This window comes from Panicum virgatum, chromosome 9N (genome assembly GCF_016808335.1).
Source record: "Panicum virgatum strain AP13 chromosome 9N, P.virgatum_v5, whole genome shotgun sequence".
Lineage (NCBI taxonomy): Eukaryota > Viridiplantae > Streptophyta > Magnoliopsida > Poales > Poaceae > Panicum > Panicum virgatum.
The window spans coordinates 8,381,743-8,402,223 of NC_053153.1; the positions used below are offsets into that span (position 1 = coordinate 8,381,743).

A 20,481-nucleotide genomic window follows, 5' to 3' on the forward strand; every position below is an offset into this window, starting at 1 on the left:
AGATTTCATTTGATCCTTCGTGTAGAGGCTAGAATATCTGTTCTAGGAAATGTAGAATGGAAAACAGGCCCTCGGGTCGCGCCGCTACGCGCACCCGGCGCCGCCCACACGCAACCCCCGCTCCCCATCTCTAAAAGATCAGCGTGTAAGAAGATCTTACCCAGGGTCCCCTTCTCGCCAATACGGGGGTCGGGGTGATATAAAACAGACATACTCCTCAGCCCCTTCTCGCCCACCCCGCCGCCTCGCCGGAGCTCCGCCGCCGCCGCCGCCGAACGTTTCCGCCGCCGCCTCCAGCCGTCGAATGTCTGTGGGGACTCCTCTCGACGCGGCGTCTTCCTGAGGCCGAGGCTTCCACGCCGCGAGGCCGTGCATCCCACGGGGTTCGGAGGAGGAAGAAGAGAGGAGGTGGTCAGCGGCCGCCGAGGAGAGGCCCAGGAGATGGGGGCCGCGCGGGGGATGGCGCGCGTTCGTCGGGATGCGCTCGCCGCGCGCATGACGTGCCCGCTCTGCCAGGGACTCCTCAGGGAGGCCACCGCCATAACCCAGTGCCTCCACACATGTGAGTTCTCTCCCTCTCCCTCCCTCCCTCTCCGTCTCTCTGTTTTCCCGTGTTCGCTCGTGCTCCCTCGCTGTGCCTGTCTCTGCCCGCGCTCGCGCCCGCGCCGGTGGTTGCCATGGTTTCCCAGCGCCGCGCCGCCGCCCCCGCGTGGCCGGTTTCCTCCCGCCGTGTCGCGTCGCGTCGCGTTTGTCTCCTTTGGTTTTGATGTGGGATTCTTCTCGTTCTCTCGTTCCAGTGCCCCCGGCGATCGGGCTGGTGTCCGATGCGAGTTCTTTGATCCCAGGAGGGTGGCGAACGCGCCGCCTTCCGCGTTGATTGTAGCTTTGGTCCCGCGTCTTTGCCCGTGGTGGCCAACCTTGCGCCGCGTTCAATTCGCGTTTGCTTGCCCGTGGCCGGCGTTGCTCTAGGAGCTCGGCGGGCCATGGGCGTCGGGGTTTCGAGTACGGCAACCCCGGCGATGGTCCCTTCCACGTTTGCGTGCAACCTAACGTTTTCCTTGCCTGTTCTCGACGATCCCGAGGTGCCCTGTGGCGCCTCTTGATCTGCACGAGGTCCAAAAGGCGCGGGCTTTCTCCTGGCCTCGGTCTGCTCTGTCGATGCGGAGCCACCCGCCGGCTGCCGCGGGAGCGACCCCGGGTGGCCCCGCGCCGCCGCCTACGACTGGGCCGGCTGCCTCCGTGGTTCCTTCTCTCGTGCAACCGCTTCTCCTGTGCACGCTCAGGCTGTTCTCGCCGCCGCCATGCCTCTTATCTCGCTCGAGTATGCTCGGTTCTTGCTCTTCCAAGTTGGCAATGCCACAAAGCCGCAGCGCGCCGGCGCCCATGCGTCTCGCAGGTCTCATCGCCGCCGCTGCAGGCTACTCGCAGTCTGAGCTCGAAACAACAGCAGGGACGCGTGCTGCTCTTTATCTTGGGCCCTGACCTGAGCAGACCCTCGGCGGTGAGCCGGTGACCGCCGGTGCCACATCCCCGTGGCTCAGCCTCCCGTCCGCGATTCCTGACAGGGTGATCGAACAACTTTCGGTGCATGAACACTTGCGGACCGCGGAGCTTTTGGTGCTAGCCTGCTAGGGGAAAAGGCTGTAAAGCGTTGGGCACTTGTTGCAGAGTGCATGGGCATTCTAGTAGCTTCCTGTGAGTTTGGTAATGGTGGGGGAGTTTGGAGATGGTGCCATTCTAGCCTGGTTCTGATCAGAAACGTGGCATCCTCGATTAGCTATGAGTCTCTGTGCTTATGAATGTAGGTTGAGAATTAGTAGGATGCTGTAATTGTCGACTGCTTTCTAGTTATTTGTGGAGGGAATTGGGGCTTGTATATGGAAATTGGTCAAAGAGTTCATGGTTTCATGGTATAGGGTGGATGTCAGTTCTTTAGCATTCTTGGTCGGTAAAATATTCTTGGTTTCACTGAACTGAACATCAGTGTGTCTTGAACAATTTGCGACAGGAGACAGGCAATGCTGCTTCACTATAAGTGTACTAGTGCAGTGTTGATGTCAGCCATGCTACATAGAGCAGCACATGTACTTAATACTTGTAGGAACCAGATACCAAAGGAAACAGTTCACTGGACAGGAGCCTGCAGAGTTTGCGCACCAAATATTGCACATTACTTGTTGCTGCGAAAGAAGTTAAAATGTATTGTTACTGTATCTGCTTCCTTGTTTTAATAGAGCTTCTCTTGTGACTATTTTCCACAGTTTGTCGGGTGTGCATCATGGAGAAAATAAATGACGAGGATGTTGACTGCTGCCCAGTATGCAACATTGATCTTGGCTGTGATCCGGAAGAGAAACTCAGGTGAACTAGTCGTTCTAAGTTTTGAGTTTCTTCTGTGAATAATTGTTTCTCCTTACTCAGTTCTGGCAATGCCTTTTACTTTTTGATTATTGTCTAAGTACAACCTTGAAGAATTAATGTGATGTGAAGTCCTACACGCCATGCCGTTGCTAATAAGTTACAAAATTGTGTATCTTGAAAAATTCTTTGTCGAACTTGAGTAGTCAACCAGCAAGGGTGCCAAGATCAAGGGATGGTCAAAGTGCAGAAAAAGGATCTCCGAGATTATCACAATGGATAAAACCTTGTGAAAAAAAACCCATATATAGGCGTATTTGCCTAGGATATATGTAATTCAGACAAGTGAGCTCCGTAAAAAAATATAACCTCATCTTATCGGCTTAATACTAGGAGTAAACATTAACTTTCCTTCGACATTGTTGTTTCCATTTGAAGCTCAGGTAGCATACATCGTTTCTTATGATCATCACTTGAGGAAGGATATCAGCTTGTAACTACCTTCTTTACAGAATTAATTTGACAAAAGTTGGAGAATCCAGCCTCTTCTACCTTAGCTCTTTTTTGAATGTTTTGTTTGCCTCAAGTACCCGGTTTCTTGTTTGTGTGAAACAGAATTGTCGGCCATAGTGCTGCAGCTGCTTATTTATGTCTAGTATATCGAATGATCCACTATGGATTGCTGCCTAACTGTGATTGTTTCCCTGTTTCGAAGGCCTGACCACAACCTTCAAGATATCAGGAATAAGTTGTTTCCAATTAAGAAGAGAAAAGTTGATTCTGTAACGGCTCCAACAACATCGCCACCAAAGAAAAAACAGAGGTCTCTTTCTTCCTTGGTTAAAACTCCAAGTGTAGCCATGCGGACTGGTTTGACTGGAAAGAGAACCAAAGGTACAAGAAAGGCAGCAGCTTTTCGTGCGACTTCTCCCAGTAATAATGGAACCATGAAATCACCAACTAAATCTGAAGGTCGATATCAGAAGACTGAGAAAATCTCAGCACCACAATCTACCAAGGTGGCAACACCTGCAAAGAAAACTGAAAGTCGAGATCAGAAGAAGATCGAGAAAACTTCGCCACAACAACCGATCAAGGCAGCAACAGCTGTAAACAAAAAACAGGTAAATATGAAGAACTATCTGATGTTTTTGCAATAAACACATGATTTCATGTATAAGTCTGGTGTGAATTCTTTTGTAAAATTTTCTTTTCTCACAAATCATTATGCTTCAAAACAGCAAAATACAGATGTAGAAGTCTCAAGTAAACCATCTTCCAAGAGAAAGAATGGCAAGGCAGCTGAAAAGGAAGAGCTCCAGAAACCTTCGAATCATTTGGTTTATGCTGCAAGCAAGACAAAAGCACCTAGGTCAACTCCCAAAATCCATCCCATCACTGAAGAAAAAATAAAGAAAAAGGGTGAACTCCCAATAGGGAATGAGGAGACAGAAAACGAAATAGTTATTCCTGGAACAAGGGTGGGGGAACATTCAAAAGAGCCAACTCTTGAAGAGGAAAATAATGGCAGTTCTTCAGAACCTGCAACAGCGACAAATAAAGCAACAACAGAGGATATTTCGAACCAAGGATTATCTGGTTCTGCAAGCATTTTGCGTGGTCCAACAACTAATCCCGTCTGGTTCTCATTAGTTTCTTCGCCTAACCAGTAAGATTGCACAATCTCAGTATTCAGAATATAATTGTGATGAGCCTATTATGCTTCTTTTTTTCTAATTTCAATTCAAATGCTAATTTATTTTCAGGAAAGGAGGACCACAGCTGCCTGAGTTATCAAAGATTTACTTGAGAATTAAGTGAGTCTCATTAAGTCCCGTATTTTTCTTTGATTCTTGCCATGCTAGGAAGCTCTTTTATGTGCTGCCCTCTTATTCATAGGCTAGACTTGTCCAAATATTTGCTCGGTTTGTCCTCTCCTGGCTATTTAACATACCATACCATGATGATGATGTCGGAATGTTTTTAAGGAATGCACGATAGTGGTAAATTTGTAATGCTACAATCCCTTTTACAGTTTGTTAACTAATTATATTTCAGCTCTGATATAACATGGTGTTTTGTTTGTATAAACGCAAATGAAAGTACCTGGAAAAAAACATCATCATCTTGAGAATTCGGGCCAACAATCACAATATGCTCCATGGTTCTATCTTATAGGAACTTCTATTAGGCATTCGAACTTGTAAACCACATTACTGAGCATTCCAATGTTTATCAGCTGTAGTGGCATGTATTCTGTCTGTTCCCCGAATTTTAATTTCATCCTTTCATACGAATTTTTTCCTTTATTACAGAGACGGCAGTTTGCTGATTTCCTCGGTACAGAGGTACATCGCGACGAAACTGGATATAGCTGATGAAAATGAGGTGTTTTTCTCAGACATCACTTTATACACTTTCATTTTGGTTATTACGGCAAACAAAACCTGCTCTGCTCTCTTCTCAAACCTGCCTGTTTTAGAGTATTTGATCAGCACATACATCAATCATGAGAATGTGATAGACCACTAGAACACACAGAATTGATTTTCAGCAGAGAATTCTGACTTCCTTTGGCATGGATAGAACCGAGTTTGTAGATTTGTTTTAACCGGTCCCTGTGTTTGTCGGCGACTGCAGGTGGAGGTCACATTCCACGGCGAGCCCATCTGCCCCTCGAGCACGGTGCACGGGCTGGTGGAGCTGTGGCTGCGGAGAGAGCCGGAGCAGCCTGTGCAGGCGCCGCTGGGCGCGCCGGCCACCGGGTTCGTCATGGTGCTGGGCTACCGCCTCCGCCACCGCCCTTATCCGGACGAGCCCTGCGAGGGCGACGGCACCGCCGTGGAGCCTGCCTGAAGCTGCAGCGCTAAACTGCCCCGTCCGCCGCTCCTGTTCATCCTCTCATCAGTCAGCTAGAGAGCTAGGATAGAAAGCGGAGAAAGGAATCATAGAAAGAGAAGGAATCACCCCTACAATTATTTTTTTCTCGTTCCTTAGATCTTGTAAAGAGGGAGAAGAAAGAAGTTAGTGTGTCAGCAGTAAGTCTGTGGTAAATGTTCAATAGCACCTTAAACAAACGATCGTTTTAACTTTCAGAACATCACTGACGGGAAAAAAGTTAGGTTGAAAGTGAAATCGATCTCGTGTTCTTGCCCGCCGGTGATTTGCAGTGCCAGGCCGTGCACGGTGCCCTTTGCTCTTCTGCCCGCCGGCTGGTTTCTGTCTGGTCGTAGTAGTGGCCAGGCGACCTGGTCCTGGTGTCCTGCCCGTTGGTTTGACCGGTAACGGTCTCTTCTGCCTGCACGGCGTGGCTGGCATTCCAAGCTGCCGCGCAGCTCTCACAGCCGCGAGGTTGACGGCTTGAGCTCCACGTCTTGGCTGGATTGCCCGGCCCCCTCCTTGCGCGACGCCAGCCTCCCGGGCCCATGGCTCCTCGACTGCTCCGCGTTGCTGGGCGCGATTCCCTTCTCCTCCAAGGAAGCGAGGAGGGCACAGCCCCTGTTCTCTTGTGACTTCTGACCGAGCGAAGCAAGCAGATGCCGCGGCCGTTGACTTTGACCATCTGTTTGTTACTCCCTACGTCCCATAAGTATTTGATGACTTATGCTAATTATATTTGACCATTCGTCTTATTCAAAAAATTTAAAAAAATATTATTTATTTTGCTATGACATATTTTATTATTATACATATTTGAAGTATATCTTAATTATTTTTATTTTTTCTCAAATTTTTTGAATAAAATAAATGATTAAATATGATCAATAGAAGTCAACAAATATTTATATTTTAGAATGGAGGTAGTACTGAACGTTACCTGATGCTTCAGCTCCTTCCCAGGACAAACATTTGCTCCAGCCTCCAGGGAGAGAGCAAAACCACTGGGAAGTGAAAACAGAGGCAATAATGCAGCGTAGAACGTGTGTGCAGGGTACAGAAATCCAGCAAAACCTACACAAAATGTTGCCGTTGGAGATCCAGACGACGCTAGCCCAGAACATCGCCAGCATCAGACCTGGGCAAACGTCGGGTTGGGTCGGGTTCGGGTCGGGTCAAAGTCGGGTCACGAGTCGCATAGGACGGCCCGCGCCCGACCCATACCTATCACCGGGTCGGGTCGGGTTGGCCCGTGCACCCTGCACGGGCGTGTCAGGTCGGGTTTTTTTCAGGTTGGGTCGAGTTTTTTGGCCTTTGGGTCGGGTTTTTCGGATTGGGTCGGGTTTTGGGTCAAAAATCACGGCCCGTGTCCGGCCCGTTGATCGTTGCGGGTTAAAAAATACGGCCCGCGCCCACCCGCCACGTAGCTCGGGTCGGGTCGGGTTTTTTTCGGGCGGGTTGGGTCGGGTTGTTCGGGTCGGGTGACCCATGCCCAGGTCTAGCCAGCATATATGTTAATAAGAAGAAGAGCGCAAAATTATTTTCCTCAGCCAAAGCACTGAAACAAGAATTATGGGCGCCTCCAGCCAGGTGATTGTCGCCTGAAAAGCATTACAGTACAGCCGACCCATGCCCCAACCCTGCTCCAGAGGCTGCAGGCAAAAGGGCACTCCAAGAACAAGTGGAGAACAAGTTTTGGAATTTTGGATGCAATTAAACAAGGGCTAAGCCTGAATCTCCGGTGGTTCAGAAATTCAGGCAAGTGTCACAGCAAGCAAAATGTCATCAAAACTGACGCACTGCAGATGCAATGTAGTTAGCTGCTATACTACATAACAAAGAGCAGTTTCCACAATACAGTTGGACATCTCCAAGGCTCTTTCTTTCTTTTGAGGTTACTGCTTATCCAAAGTTAAATGCCAAATAGGTGTTCAGGCATGCGGCAGCACCGCCTAATCACAGAAGGGAGAAAGGTCCCAAGTGGACGGAAAATACATTATACACATGTGACATGTAGAGTTAAGGGTTGTTTGGTTCCGAGGCTAAACCTTATACTATGTCACATTCAAAAGAATTTTAATATTTATTAATATTAAATAAAATCTGATTACAAAACTAACTGCAGAATCCTGGGGCTAAATTGCGAGACGAATCTAATAAGGTATATTAATCCGTAATTAGCGGGTGGTTACTGTAGCACTACTGTAACAAATCATGAATTAATCAGACTCATTAAATTCGTCTCGCAAATTAGCAACCATCTGTCAAAAAGATTTTATAAATAAATTTTATTTGATATTCCTAAATGATAAGATTCCTTTTGATGTGACAGGGGCTAAAAAAACTGATAGAACCAAACAAGGCCTAAGTTCAGCAGCATCCAAAATTCCAGACAGAAGAGGGAAACAAGATCGTGGACACGACAACATGATATTCGCATCAAACTTCAGGCCATTATACTTTACAAATATTCCAGACAGTCTGAAGGTCAACAGTGATGGAAATACACAAGCACTGCAGGGCTATGGAAGTATGGATCTATGGCAAGTCACAAATCAGATAATATATTCTACATGATGCACCCTCTCCATCACTCCAAGTTCTGTAAATTTACCAAATTCACTGAGAGAGCTGAGCTTGAAACGTCAGCACCATGCCAATGACCATCAGATTCCAGCAATGGCTTTCATATGTTCATAGTACCATTGCATTTCACCACAAACATAATATGACAAGCAAATCTAGCATGTTTACACACCCACAAGACAACCAATATTAGACACGGTGATCAAATCCAACTGCTAAGCATTGTAATTACAAAGAAACTGCCATTGCAACCAACCAATAAGGGTGCCGAGCTCTGCAGAGACTGCACCTTGGAGGCCATCATCACACCACGGCCGGGCACGGGATCAACCAATACGGACGTAGGTGGGCAGGATGGGCCCGGCGGCGGCCACCAGGCCGTCCCCGGCTGCCTCCTGCTCCGTGAGGAAGAGGTCGTCGGTGGACCTGAGCGCCGCGTGGGCGCCGACCAGCGCGGCCCCGACCATGAGGGACCCCACGACGTTCCACCCGACGTTGGTGAAGAGCATGGCGATGACGGTGACGCCGCAGAGCGCGGCGAGCACGGTGCCGTCGTCGAACTCCATCCCGAAGACCCTCAGCGGCTGGCCCCCCTGCGCGGGGCGCGCGAAGTAGAGGAAGAACCAGGCGGCGCAGAGGATGATGAGGGCGAAGAGCGTCCCCGGGTGCCAGAGCAGCGAGGCCGCGAAGACGGCGACCACGGCCAGCGCGTAGTTGGCGCGGAAGTAGGCGGTGTTGCGGCGCATCCGGGCGACGGCCTCCCCGAGCGAGGGCGGCTTGGAGAAGGCCGGCGCGCGGAAGACCTCGGCCCAGGGCCGGCGCGCCGCGACGAGTGCCTGGCCCTGCTCGCGGAACCGCGTGACGAGCTCGGCCGCCCTGGCGAGCGGGGACGGCGGCGTCGTGGGGTCCTGGATCGGGGCCTGGGTGGAGACCTGCGGCGGGGGAGGGTTGGGGCTGGGGTAGGGGTACGCCGACGGGGGCGCGGGGTTGGTGGGGATCTTGGCGTAGCCGGCGCCGGCGCTGGCCGAGGCGGGCGCGGGGTAGGAGTACCCGCCGCCGCCGGGGGCGGAAGAGGCCGGCGCGACGTAGGCGGGGCCGGAGCCGTACATGGCGGCGGAGGAGGAGGCGGGAGGAGGGGGCTGGACGGCGGCGGAGCTGCGCATGATCGGGGGAGGCGGGGAGATCGGATTGCAGGAGCGAGGAGAGGTTGGGGAAAGGTGGGGGGGATGAATACGACGCGGTCACGCACGCCTAGCTGGTTTGGCTTTGGCCCCGACTCGAAGAGGGATGGAAGATGATTGCGCGGTGGTGTGATTCGCTGGAAAAACAGAAGGGAAACGGGACTCTATTTAAGCACCGGTTTGCTTCCGGGCAAAGTACCCCTTGAACATTTTTGTTTCTTCGCGTTGGTTGGCGCTTCGAGGACCATGATGCAAGAATAATCCCCATTACCCCTGAAGATGCAGTAGCAAGGTAAAGTATTTGATAGAGGCCAAAGGTTGGGTTCCCTGATCGAACATCAGAAGCAGCCAAGCAGGCAAAGAACAAGCACTGCATCCTTATTTTTTGAAATTAAGCACAGCGTCCTTGTTACATTTTTCCTCTTGTGAATGCTCGAGTAGGAAAGCAGATGAACTCATCAGGCAACACTCATGGAAACAGTAAGAAAACAGAAAAATAAATATCCAAGATATCCAAATCTGTTTCCATGCGTATCCGATCCGTCTCTATTACAGAGGATGGAAACTGGAAAAAATAGGAAGACGAATATCCGAGATATCTGAATCTGTTTCCATCCTTACTAAACACTACACACCTACTCCTATGGACCATATTATATATTTACTATTAAGATGTACTCATGTGGAATCCATCAAAATTGGATTTTCCATTTTTATGATTTACTATAATTTTTGAAAGATTCAACGGAAATAAATAAATAAAAGGATAAAACCACACGACTGTAGCAAAACCACCGTCAAAACCACTTGGGAGGTTTTGACCCGTTTTTAAAAAGTTCAGGAGGTATAATATCTGGTTTTATAGTTTGGGGTTGAAGTAGTCCACCCTATATAGTTAGACGTGTTATGTAGACTTTTTTTTAGAAGAATACGATGCAGCCACGCACACTTAGAGCTTCTTCAGTTGTACATGGATTCATTCCGGACCGGGAATGATAGAAACAATAAGAGTTATAATAAGAGACCAGAATTTATTTCGGATCGAAAACTTATTGCAATAAAATATACTCATGATAGCTACAATAGAAGACCGGGAATCAATCCATGAGTCTAGAGGTGTGAAATTAATTTTGGTCTCTTGTTGTATCTATTATGAGTTTATTTTATTTCAAGTAGTTTTGGACACGGAATAAATCCCAATCTCTAGCATCTACAGACAGTAAGCATGTATATAAGTCCTAATACATGCTAAAGAAGTTTAGCACTCAACTTTAGTTCATCCAAATAGTGCTTAAATTTACGGCATGTTCTACAAATAAAAATAAAAACTCCATATATGACATATCACTTGCCTGTTCCAACTAGGAATACATACATATCTTTTCGGTTCCAACTAAGAATACATGCATATATATAAATATGGCGAAATAGCCAAAATCATTCCTCAACTATCGCTCATTGCTCAATTTCGTCCCTAAACTATCAAAACATTCACTTAGGTCTCTGAACTATGCAAAGCATGTCAATTTTGTCCATCTGGTGATGTGGTGTGCCACCGTGGACCGTCAAATTAGTGCCTAGTCAGATTAAAGTTGCAACTCACGTTAAAATGTCCAAATTACTCCTGGTCCATGTGCTGAACACACAAGCCATCGAGCCATGCTCCAAACTCAAGTGATTCTAGTCAGATCGCAGCCCCGTCACAGCTAGTGCTGGCCTCCCAGCTGGGCAGGTCGCCGCCCTTCACACCTCCTCCAAGCCAGCTCGCTGTCCCTTCACAGCCATCTCGCCACCCCCACCTCGGCTGCTCGTTGGACGTCGCAGGGCGCCGCGTAGGTCGCCGCTCCCATCGTGGAGGTTGGCTGGCGATTGAAGGTAAGTTCAAGTTCTGCTTGTGGGATCTCAATTTGATTTGGGCGTTTTGATATGTTTGATGGAACCAGACACCAGAGAGCTGCCTGGGAGGAGGGGCGGCAAGCTGGCTGGGGAGGCGACGCGCTAGCTCGGGTCCGGGTCTGAGGCTGCGAGCGAATCTGAGTTTAGCTAATTGTATGGAGGGACAAACGGTATTTCCCATCATATGCTGACTGGCTTGGTGATACACAGTGACACGCCACATCACCAGATGAATGAAATTGACCCGCGTTGCATAGTTCAGGAATCAAGTGTACGTTTTGATAGTTCAGGGATGAAATTGAGGTGCGAGCGATGATGGTTGAGAGAGGATTTTGGCTATTTTGCCTAAAGAATCTGAGGCCTGATATAGAATCTGTTGCGTCGCGGGCCTTGTCCACGTGTGCGCCCCCACGAGGCCACGCGTTCGCAAGCTTGAATCTCCCGCGTCCGTCCTTTCAGCAGCTGCGTCGGATCCTCTCGCGTTGCAAATCCCCCAAATCTCTAGGTACAATCGTTGCCCCTCCTCCAGATGCCTTTGAAATTGAATTTCACTTCGAAGTTCCTCCATCCAGTAGAGAGCCACACGCCGCGCACAGCAAAATTCGGATCTGTTTGGAGTTAAAGTTAATGATGCTGTTTGTGTGTGTGTGTGGTGTGGGTTGGGGGGCGAATCCTGCATTTACAGTTGCAACTGGCTGGGAGGGTTCGTCGGGCCATGCAGGAGCAAGAGGGGGGCTACTCTGTCGTTCTTGATTGTAACTTGTGTTGCTGCAATTTTTTTTTTTGAGTTAGCTGCAACGAGAAAGCTGCAACGAGAAAACTGCAACTTGCTGCAGCCTATGTGATGATACTGATGATAGCCCCCTGAAACCAAGTGCATCCACGGGGGCCGGCCAAAACACAGCACAATCCATAGCTATTTGTTATATCTATTGCGATTCACCCACCCTTTCACGAGATGCAATATTCTCTCTTTCTTTTGTTCATGTATGAACTACGAAAAAAGCAGCTTAGCCATGGTGTTTTTATGGTCTTCTATATATATGAGTGACTAGACTAGCTAGCAGGTACTGCCAGAATTGCTATAAAAATTGAGATGCTATTCTATAAGCTAACTATGATACATTTTTTTTCTTCTTTTAGTTGAGGGTGAAGAGTCCTATTTTGTTTAGAGATAAATTTGGAACAATAATCTTTCTTTCTGTACAAAGTTGAATTTCATGAAAAATCGTTAACGCCCTTGTCAGTTACATTGCTACTTTTTATGTCAAATGTAGTAGATTAAGAATACTCAATTGAGTGGTTATCGCTTATATAAGTATCTGTTTTGCAAAATTATTTTTCTACAGCACTTGATGTTCTAACTTCTAATGCTCTTGAAGTACTGGTACAATTAGATGAATATTTATTGCTGAAAAGGGTTTATCATTTCCACAACAGGAATCTGATGAAGAATCCAAAAGAAGGCTTGAATGGATCGATTAGCAAAAGAAGAAAAGCAATGAATGTTCAACTCTTCAATCTTCCAATGGTATGATATGATGAAATATGTATTGCGCCTATTTAGTTGTTCCTGATGAACACTTTCAAACGTCGTTGTTTCTCCACTGCAGGATATTTTATCACGGATACTCTCGGAGTTGCCAATAAATGATGCTATAAGGACAAGTATATTGTCAAGGAAGTGGAAATATGTTTGGTGCAGCCACAACAACCTTACTTTTAATTCAGCTACAATGAGAAAACATTATTTCAAGAGCACCACTCATTATGGAAATGGAATCCTCAGTGATAACGAATTTATTACGAGAGTTGATAAAGTGCTACATCAACATAGTGGTCTAGGTGTGGAGCGTATGGAAGTTAAGTTTAGGTTGCATAATAAGCATGCATATTATATTGATAGATGGGTTAACTTTGCAATTGCATCAAAAACCAAGGAACTTAATATTCATCTGTTTGGTTGGGGTAAGCTATTGCTGCCTAGAGATATCTCTTATGGTAGAGTTACAGAAGAACCATATAATTTACCTTCACAACTTTTCGACGCCGGTAATGGTTCATACTTGCAGCATCTAGAGCTTACTTCTGTGTCTCTACAGCTACCTGCTGATTTCAATGGATTTCGGAACCTTAAGCACCTTACCTTAGTAGATGTGAGTATCACTGATGAAGATGCCCAGCGCATGCTATCCAAATGCATTCTTTTGGAGTTTGTTGAGATTGCTTCTTGTAGAATGATTACAAGTATACAGGCGTCTTATCCTTTGGGGCAGCTTAAGCATTTGGTAGTAGATAACTGCCCCTTGCTTCAAGAGATAGAGCTGAATTGTAGTCTAGCCACACTTCAGTACACTGGTACCGTGGTTCCTTTGGTATTTGCTTCAACTTCTAGGTTGACAAATATATGTATGAAGTTTTTTAGTTTTCATGCTGCTCTTGACTACATAGTTACTGGATTCCCCAGTACTTTGCCAAGGCTTGAGACTCTGACTCTAATTTGTGCCGAACGTGGGTCTGTGACATGTTTTTTATAGTTTGTTTGTTGTGCAATATTTTGTTAAGGTTAATTTTTAACATTTTCGTTTTTCTTTTGTCGTGTTTGTGTCCCAGAGAATGAATTTACCAAGAAGACTTTTCAAATTTAATTATCTTCGGCACTTGAATTTGGAATTGGTGATTGTTGGAGAGGAAGAGAGGGAAATCGATGTCCTCGACTATGCCCAGGTTTTGGAGGTTGCCCCTTTCATCCAAAAACTGGAGCTGCGAGTAAGTTTATCCTATATATTGGTGCAAATATCTATGCATGAGAATAAATTTAGGTGTGTAAAATGCCACCATCGATATAGAATAGTAACAACAGTCTCTCTTAGTGCTGACTGTTGAGAAATTGGTAGTGCTTGGAATATGTAAATATTTATATGTGATCTCTCAAAAACACCCAAAATATTATGTTGAAGTTAATTCATGAGTTTGGTATTCAGTATTCACAAACAACTAACCACATAAATTAATTCTTTAGTTCCTTTTAAGTGTACGCTCTGTATCTTGAATGATGGAGCAATGACCATAGGGTAGCTTGAATTTATGAATTGACCTGGGGGTTGCCATGTGCATCTCACAAACCATACTACCATAAGGTGTGAATTGACTCTCTACTATACTAGATGTGGATGAACTGCCGACACCAACCATATCGCAAAGAAGATGGCGAGCTGAGGAGTCGTCCTCGGCACCAGCACGGCCACCTCAGGCTTGTTCGCATGAGCGGATTTTTCGGCCACAAAGATCAGGTGGAGCTGGCACTCCACATCCTTGGCAGTTCGGTCAATCTTGAGAAGATGGAGATCACCCCAAGGATCGAAAGAACTGGCTTATTATTTGAGGTAGGGATGGGAAGTTACCTGATGGCTTCATAAGCGGACGGTTATAGAGTCGCCACTGAATTCGTTTGCAAGGAAGACCGACGCGGCGTCGTCCAAGTGGTGAATCCATGCGACCCCTACCTGAAGGAGGTGGAACACGAGAGACCATGAAGAAATTTATCCAACTCCAGGACGACCTGCAACAGCGTAAGTATTCACCCGTTTGTCTGATCAGCTTAGGACCACTTCAGGAGCCAATCTGCAAATACTGATATGTGGCTAGCTCCTGTTTCTCATTTGTAATAAATCTCTGCTCCAGCGTTGCATTGGTCGTGTAGGTAGACTAGTTGAGTTGGAAACCATGCACTTGGACGTTTTTAATCCAGATCAAACAACGCACCATTTTGGCCAGCAGCTGAGTTGCAATTGCAATGACTCTTCCTCGAGTTGCAATGTTGTTGCCTTCCTGGATACTCTGGAGTGCTGGTGCAAGCACTCTGAACCGGGGGGGGGGGGGGGGGGGGGGGGGCGGCTAGCTTGTGTGGAAGACGTTTAAGAAATATAACTTTAAAGCTCATGAGACCCATTTTAAGATCTAATTAGAGTCAACATTTTTTTTTAAAAAAATAGTTCAACATTTAAAAAGAATTGATTTAACATTTTCTAGAAACACAGTGCAACAATTTCTGAAAAAAATACTACGTTCAACATTTTTTACAAGCTATCTCAACATCTTGACATAACATTCAACATGTATCAAAATCTAATTCAACATTTTCTAAAAAATGAAGGCAACTTGTTCGCCGATCGTGGCGGCGGCGGCACCCGCCACAGGCAGCAGCGGCGGCTGTGTCCCGCGACACCAGCAGCCGGTGGCGACGCGAGCGGAGGTACCGGGATCTGGTGGTGGCGGCGACGGCCCCAGCAGTAGCAAAGTGGTGAGGCGGATGCACGGATCTCGAATATTGAAAGATGGATGAATTTGCCACTTTCTGGAAGTTGCTTAGGATTGGCGCTCTGCCGCCCTGAGCGGCTGAACCTTTGTCGTCCCAAAAGTTTAGGCCCCTGGCCCGGCTGGCCCACGAAAGTGGTGGGGCTATCACTTTACACGGGCTCAAAACTCCCACAGGCCAACCTGGTCAGCCCGGAACTACGACCAGAACAAAATAGATACGGCCCAATCATCTTAGGCAAGCTTCCGCTTTTTAAATTTGCCCCCTAAATAGTAAATAGTACGATTCAGTATATCTGCCGAGTTTCTGATAGCATTTTTTTGTTAAAAAAAAATCAGCATTCGGTCCCATCGGTTGCGCTTGCGCAGTTGTGCTGCACTCTGCAGCTTGGAGCCTCCGGAGACAAAGCCAACAAAGCAAGCTTTCGCACAAATATGTTCGAAGGACACCAACGCTAGCTTTACCATTACTCTCCATATCGAGTTTTACTAAGTTTACCTTTATAAATGGTGACGAACTCTAGTAGTTAAGAGGAAACTATATTGGTGTTATCTCGCTTGTTTATATTTTTTTGAGCAGATCTTGCTCGTTGATATGTTAATATACGTAATTTAAGATGAGTTGTTAACAGACTGTATTTCTTCCTTTTTATGAGAAGGTTGCTTTTTTAAATTGCATCACCGTAGCTCTACAATCTCTTTGTTTGTAGAAAAGAAATATTACAAGTTATATGATATCGAAAATTTGTAGCGCGCGCGCGCACACACACGAGAGTACTATTGGCTATGCATTTAGAGCATCTCCGTGCTAAGCTATACGGTTCTCCATGTCAACAACAGATAATATATTAGATAATTCATTTTCATGGCTACACCCACTGGAGCCTGTCCTTTTTAGATTAAGGGAAAATCCCGGCGACCCTCTCAGGGGGCGGCGAGGTTGGGGAGGAGAAGCGGCGCAACGCTGGGGAGTGGAAGGGACCACTGGAGCCTGTCCTGCATCTTATATTCTTATTCTCTCGCCAATTCTGCAACCTCTTAATGGTAAGACCCCTGAAACTAAAGGCAACAGGGTACATGGTTTAGTGGAGTACCGGCCGGCCTGATTTTTTTAGCACCCTGGTGGCCTGGTCATTGTTCAGCCGTACATTTTTTAACAAGAGCAGCAACCTATTCCTTCAGCTCCAAATGTTCGTTTCTACACATCACAAACAATTAACCATTCTTCCTCATCCACATCTACATGGGACAAGTCAAGTCGTTGACGACGTTGACATCTTGTAGCTAACTGAGTTAGCACAGTTGGAGGTGTCATCTACTCCACGGCTGGACTAGCTAGCTACTACCTTTCTTTCTGCAGTAGAAGACTATACCAGCTAGCTTCATCTACATCGCGAACCGGCAACGATTACAGCAGAAATATACTTTTTTTGTGTGTAAAAGGTTTCGAGGTATGTTTGAGAGATATATACATCTATGCAAGGATGCAATATGCTGGTTAGCTAATCTTACTATTATTACTAACTGGACGCTTCTTTATTTTGAGCCTCCACATGAAGCCACCTAGGATCTTAGGAGGACACTCTAATAAATATAGAGTAATCCTAGAAATTCTCATAAAAAATAGAAACATCTGGTCATCACTCTGACAACTCTAATCATAATAGTTAGTGGATCTGTTATCTTTTCTAATAAATTACTCAACTATGCTATTATAAAAATAGACTAAAGTAACTCCCTAAATATGTGTCTAAAATACCTACCTATGTCATTATGAAAAATCTAAAGTAACCCCTAATCTTCATGTAAATTATCCACCTATGTCATTTTAAAAATAATGCAAATAACCTCATAAAGTTGCATATAAATTGTCAAATTATATTATTATTAAAAGTTAAATTTTAAAGTAACCTCTAAATCTGAATCTAAATTATATAATTATAATAAAATATTAAGTGCACCAATATAAAATTTTGAATTACTATTTCTATCATTATTAACATATTATTTATGTTATTGTTTACATAAAGATACTACCCACGATATGTGTCACCATAATGTATTAATAAATGATAGTAGAGGTAAGAATATCAATTGACAAACAAATAGTTCAATTAACTATATATGAAACAACATATAGTGTGTGATGCAAAATGAAATCTATTGCAACTAGATTATGATAAATATGTATTTTAGAGTATGTGCTAGAATATTTAATAGATAAAAGAGGGTGTAAGATAGATGATTATAATTATTAGCACTACTACAAAAATGACCCGTTGCTACGAATAGAGCGAAGTTACTGTAGCAACCGCCCCACCCCTGAAACTGCATTTTTAGGGGCGGTTCAACCTCACACCCGCCCTTACAAATGATTTTTAAATTTATGTTAGAAGTTCATTTAATTCAAAAAATAGCAAAACACGTCAAAAAGTGAACTTTTTACCATAAGCCTATTGTGATATGTAGAACTAGAAAAAATATTAAAAATATATTTCATAGTATAAGGTGATTATGAGTGTGGAAACCACAAAGTGAGCCTTCAGTTGCATGAGATAAGTTAGTGTGGGTGCTATTCATTGTGGTTTCCACACCTTGAACTAATATGGACACTCAAATTAGATTTTGGTAGTTTTCCTAAATTATACAGGTCGCAATAAGTTTCTGGTGAAAATTTAATGTTTTTAAAGTGTTTTGCTATTTTTAATTAATTGAGCGATTCTTCAGAATAAGTTGGAAAAATATTTGTAGGGGCGGGTGAGGACCTCATCCGCCCCTAAAAATTATTAGGGGCGGGTGGTGGCGTCACCCGCCCCTGCAAATCAACTTCAGCGTTGATAGAAAAGAATAGCATACCCCTTTAAGTCACAAGTGGATGTGTGGTGCAGTGTAAGAAAGGCGCGCGCGACACTTGAGGTCGGCAGTTCGAATCCCAGGTGATGCAGTTTCGTCAAAAAAAAAATCGTACCTCGACACTACAAGACTTGTGGTGGTGGACGATTGCCTAGAATATTTTTATTTTTTTATTTTTCTCTTTTTGATTTGTTTTGAATTTTTTATTTTCTGGACATAGATTTGTAGCAACAGTTCGTGGCATGACCCGCACCTTACTTTGCTGTTTTTGATTTGTATTGAATTTTTTATTTTCTGGACATAGATTTGTAGCAACTAGTCTTGGCATGACCCGCCCCTGAAAATCGGTTTCTAGGGGCGGGTCACGTCATGACCCGTTGCTACAAATCGATCAATTTGTAGCTATAGGTCATGGTGTGGCCCACCCCTAAAAATCATATTTAGGGGCGGGTGCATTACTCGCTTCTAAAAATTGCATTTTTAGCAACAAAAACTGGGAGAGGGTATAACGGCTGCCCCTAAAAATATGTTTATAACCACTCCTAATTTTTTTAGTAGTGTAGCTATAAATTTTACTTTGTATTATTTTTAATTAGCCCGTGCATGAGCACAGATTGATAGGCTAGTTATTGTAATTCTTTTGTCATATTGATTAATAATTCGATTCTCCTGTCGATCAATCAGCACTGTACCTAACGCAATGGAGGTTAGCTAATAGCTATGGACGGAGATGAATAAAGAAGCAATACGAGACGCGTCAGTTGAACTACGCCGATGGTTGCTCGGTCGTCCTCATCCCTTGCTACAGTAGAGACAGGCGAAAAGGGCGACACCGAGGCGATCCTGTGTTCCGGCGGCCGGTCCGGCGCCGGAAAGGGAGGTGAGCCGGTGTGTTGCCGTGCGGATGTATATAGGTTAGATAGGTTCTTATCTGGGCCTAGGGTTTGCTCGCTGTCGGTGCCGGCGGCGGAGCTAGGCTTTCCGAGGGTAGCGGCCTTGATGGAGCTACTTCGCCGGCTAATAAAATTTCAGCTCGTCGTCGGTGACGGCGGTGCTGCGGATCTCGGAGTGGCGGCTGTAGGGGTGCTGCTCCTACGGTGTTCCTGGAGGTCAGTGGGCCTCCTCTTTTGGTTTGCCGCCGGTTTGTTGGTGCTGCCTTTGGTTGGCTTTGGTCGATCGAATGTGGCTCCGATGAATTGGGTGAGGCTCCTTTTCCTTCCGCTGTTTGTGGAGGCGGAGTGGATTTTGCTTTGCTTTCTGGTGGGTTTGCTTCTTGGTTTCCTGGTGCTCTCGACGGATCTGCTGAGATCGTGCTTTGGGTCATCAACGGCCATGGGGGAGTGGGTGGCCGGATCTCGAAGCTTGACGGCCGATGTTCAGGTCTCGCGGATCTTTTGCGGTCTTCCAATGTGTGGAGTCGGTTTCTTGGTCCGGATGGAGGTGGAAGTTGGGGGATCGATGTTCTAGTGCACGATAAAGAAGTTCGGCGAGCCGTACTGGCGGCTGGGAAGCTATGTGTTCTCCTTTGCTCTGGCAGAGGGTGGACTGGATTCCCCTTTGATGGGGCTCTTTTCCGAGTTGATGACTTTGTCAGCGACGGCGGATTCAGTCCGGAGCATCCATTTTGCTGTTGTCTAGTTTCAAATACATTGAATGAATAGGGTTGGAAAGCATGCATTTGTTTTTGCTGTTGTCGTTGTTGTAAGCTCGATCGTCTATGGAATATGCTGGTTTCACCCGTTTCCAAACCATTGCTGGTGTAGTCCTGGATTACCTGGGCAAGTAGTTGTATAATAATCTTGTCAGCTAGACTCCTTGAAGTACGGATCGGGATGCATTGCACATCATGCGGCCTGCAAGGTTGAAAACTCAATGGGCAAGTGTTTATTTATGTTCCTTTTTTTTGTCTGATTCTTTAGTAAATGTTCGTAGGTGCATGCTCATCATTCATCAGTTTACCAATTTCCTTTTTATAGTTCGACGACGAGTTTTAACTCGTGTGTAGCTACTCTCAGTATGTCACCGTGTGCATATCCACATATTTTTATAACTTTGTGAATGTTCATATACTGATTCTAAGATACTTCAAATGGGTATGTATGAAAAATTTTAAAAGCATCCCTATTTTGTAAATATATTATGATTAAACCTTAGTATTAGTATATAAAAAATAGGGATGCTTAGTATTAGTCCACATACTCTATGTATGATCATATAACTAACATATATATCATCATAGATATTCTAGTATGAGCACATACTCTATGTACATACTCTTCTTTGGATCAAATACGTTCTACATTATTAGATACACATGTGAGAGTAACTACAAGTGAGTGTATAATATATATAATGTGTACATTAAGTGTTTACTTGTGCATTATATTGACGCAGGTCTCGAATATGTGCGCTT

At 45.5% G+C, this 20,481-nt stretch overlaps 3 protein-coding genes across 5 annotated transcripts; 2 read left to right on the plus strand and 1 right to left on the minus strand.

The window, feature by feature from the left end:
• Positions 1-163: 163 nt before the first annotated feature.
• On the plus strand, positions 164-5,493 carry LOC120692039 (E3 ubiquitin protein ligase DRIP2-like). Its single transcript, XM_039975245.1, has 7 exons — positions 164-562; positions 2,262-2,361; positions 3,074-3,482; positions 3,600-4,027; positions 4,125-4,175; positions 4,674-4,746; positions 4,999-5,493. The coding sequence occupies exons 1-7, from the start codon at positions 442-444 to the stop codon at positions 5,212-5,214; spliced, it is 1,398 nt and encodes a 465-aa protein (XP_039831179.1). The 5' UTR covers positions 164-441; the 3' UTR covers positions 5,215-5,493.
• Positions 5,494-7,668: 2,175 nt separating this feature from the next.
• LOC120692076 (PRA1 family protein B6-like) lies at positions 7,669-9,151 on the minus strand. The gene has a single exon (XM_039975287.1). The coding sequence runs from the start codon at positions 8,982-8,984 to the stop codon at positions 8,148-8,150; it is 837 nt and encodes a 278-aa protein (XP_039831221.1). The 5' UTR covers positions 8,985-9,151; the 3' UTR covers positions 7,669-8,147.
• A 1,497-nt stretch (positions 9,152-10,648) lies between these two features.
• On the plus strand, positions 10,649-14,677 carry LOC120691924 (putative F-box/LRR-repeat protein At3g18150). Of its 3 annotated transcripts, XM_039975128.1 has the most exons (6): positions 10,649-10,877; positions 10,946-11,403; positions 12,339-12,429; positions 12,512-13,054; positions 13,512-13,667; positions 14,066-14,677. In XM_039975128.1, the coding sequence occupies exons 3-6, from the start codon at positions 12,346-12,348 to the stop codon at positions 14,315-14,317; spliced, it is 1,035 nt and encodes a 344-aa protein (XP_039831062.1). In that variant the 5' UTR covers positions 10,649-10,877; positions 10,946-11,403; positions 12,339-12,345; the 3' UTR covers positions 14,318-14,677. The 3 variants fall into 3 exon arrangements, with proteins under 3 accessions (XP_039831062.1, XP_039831061.1, XP_039831063.1); XM_039975127.1 differs by lacking the exon at positions 10,946-11,403; XM_039975129.1 differs by lacking the exon at positions 10,946-11,403 and having other exon boundaries at positions 12,512-12,760.
• The last annotated feature ends 5,804 nt before the right edge of the window (positions 14,678-20,481 follow it).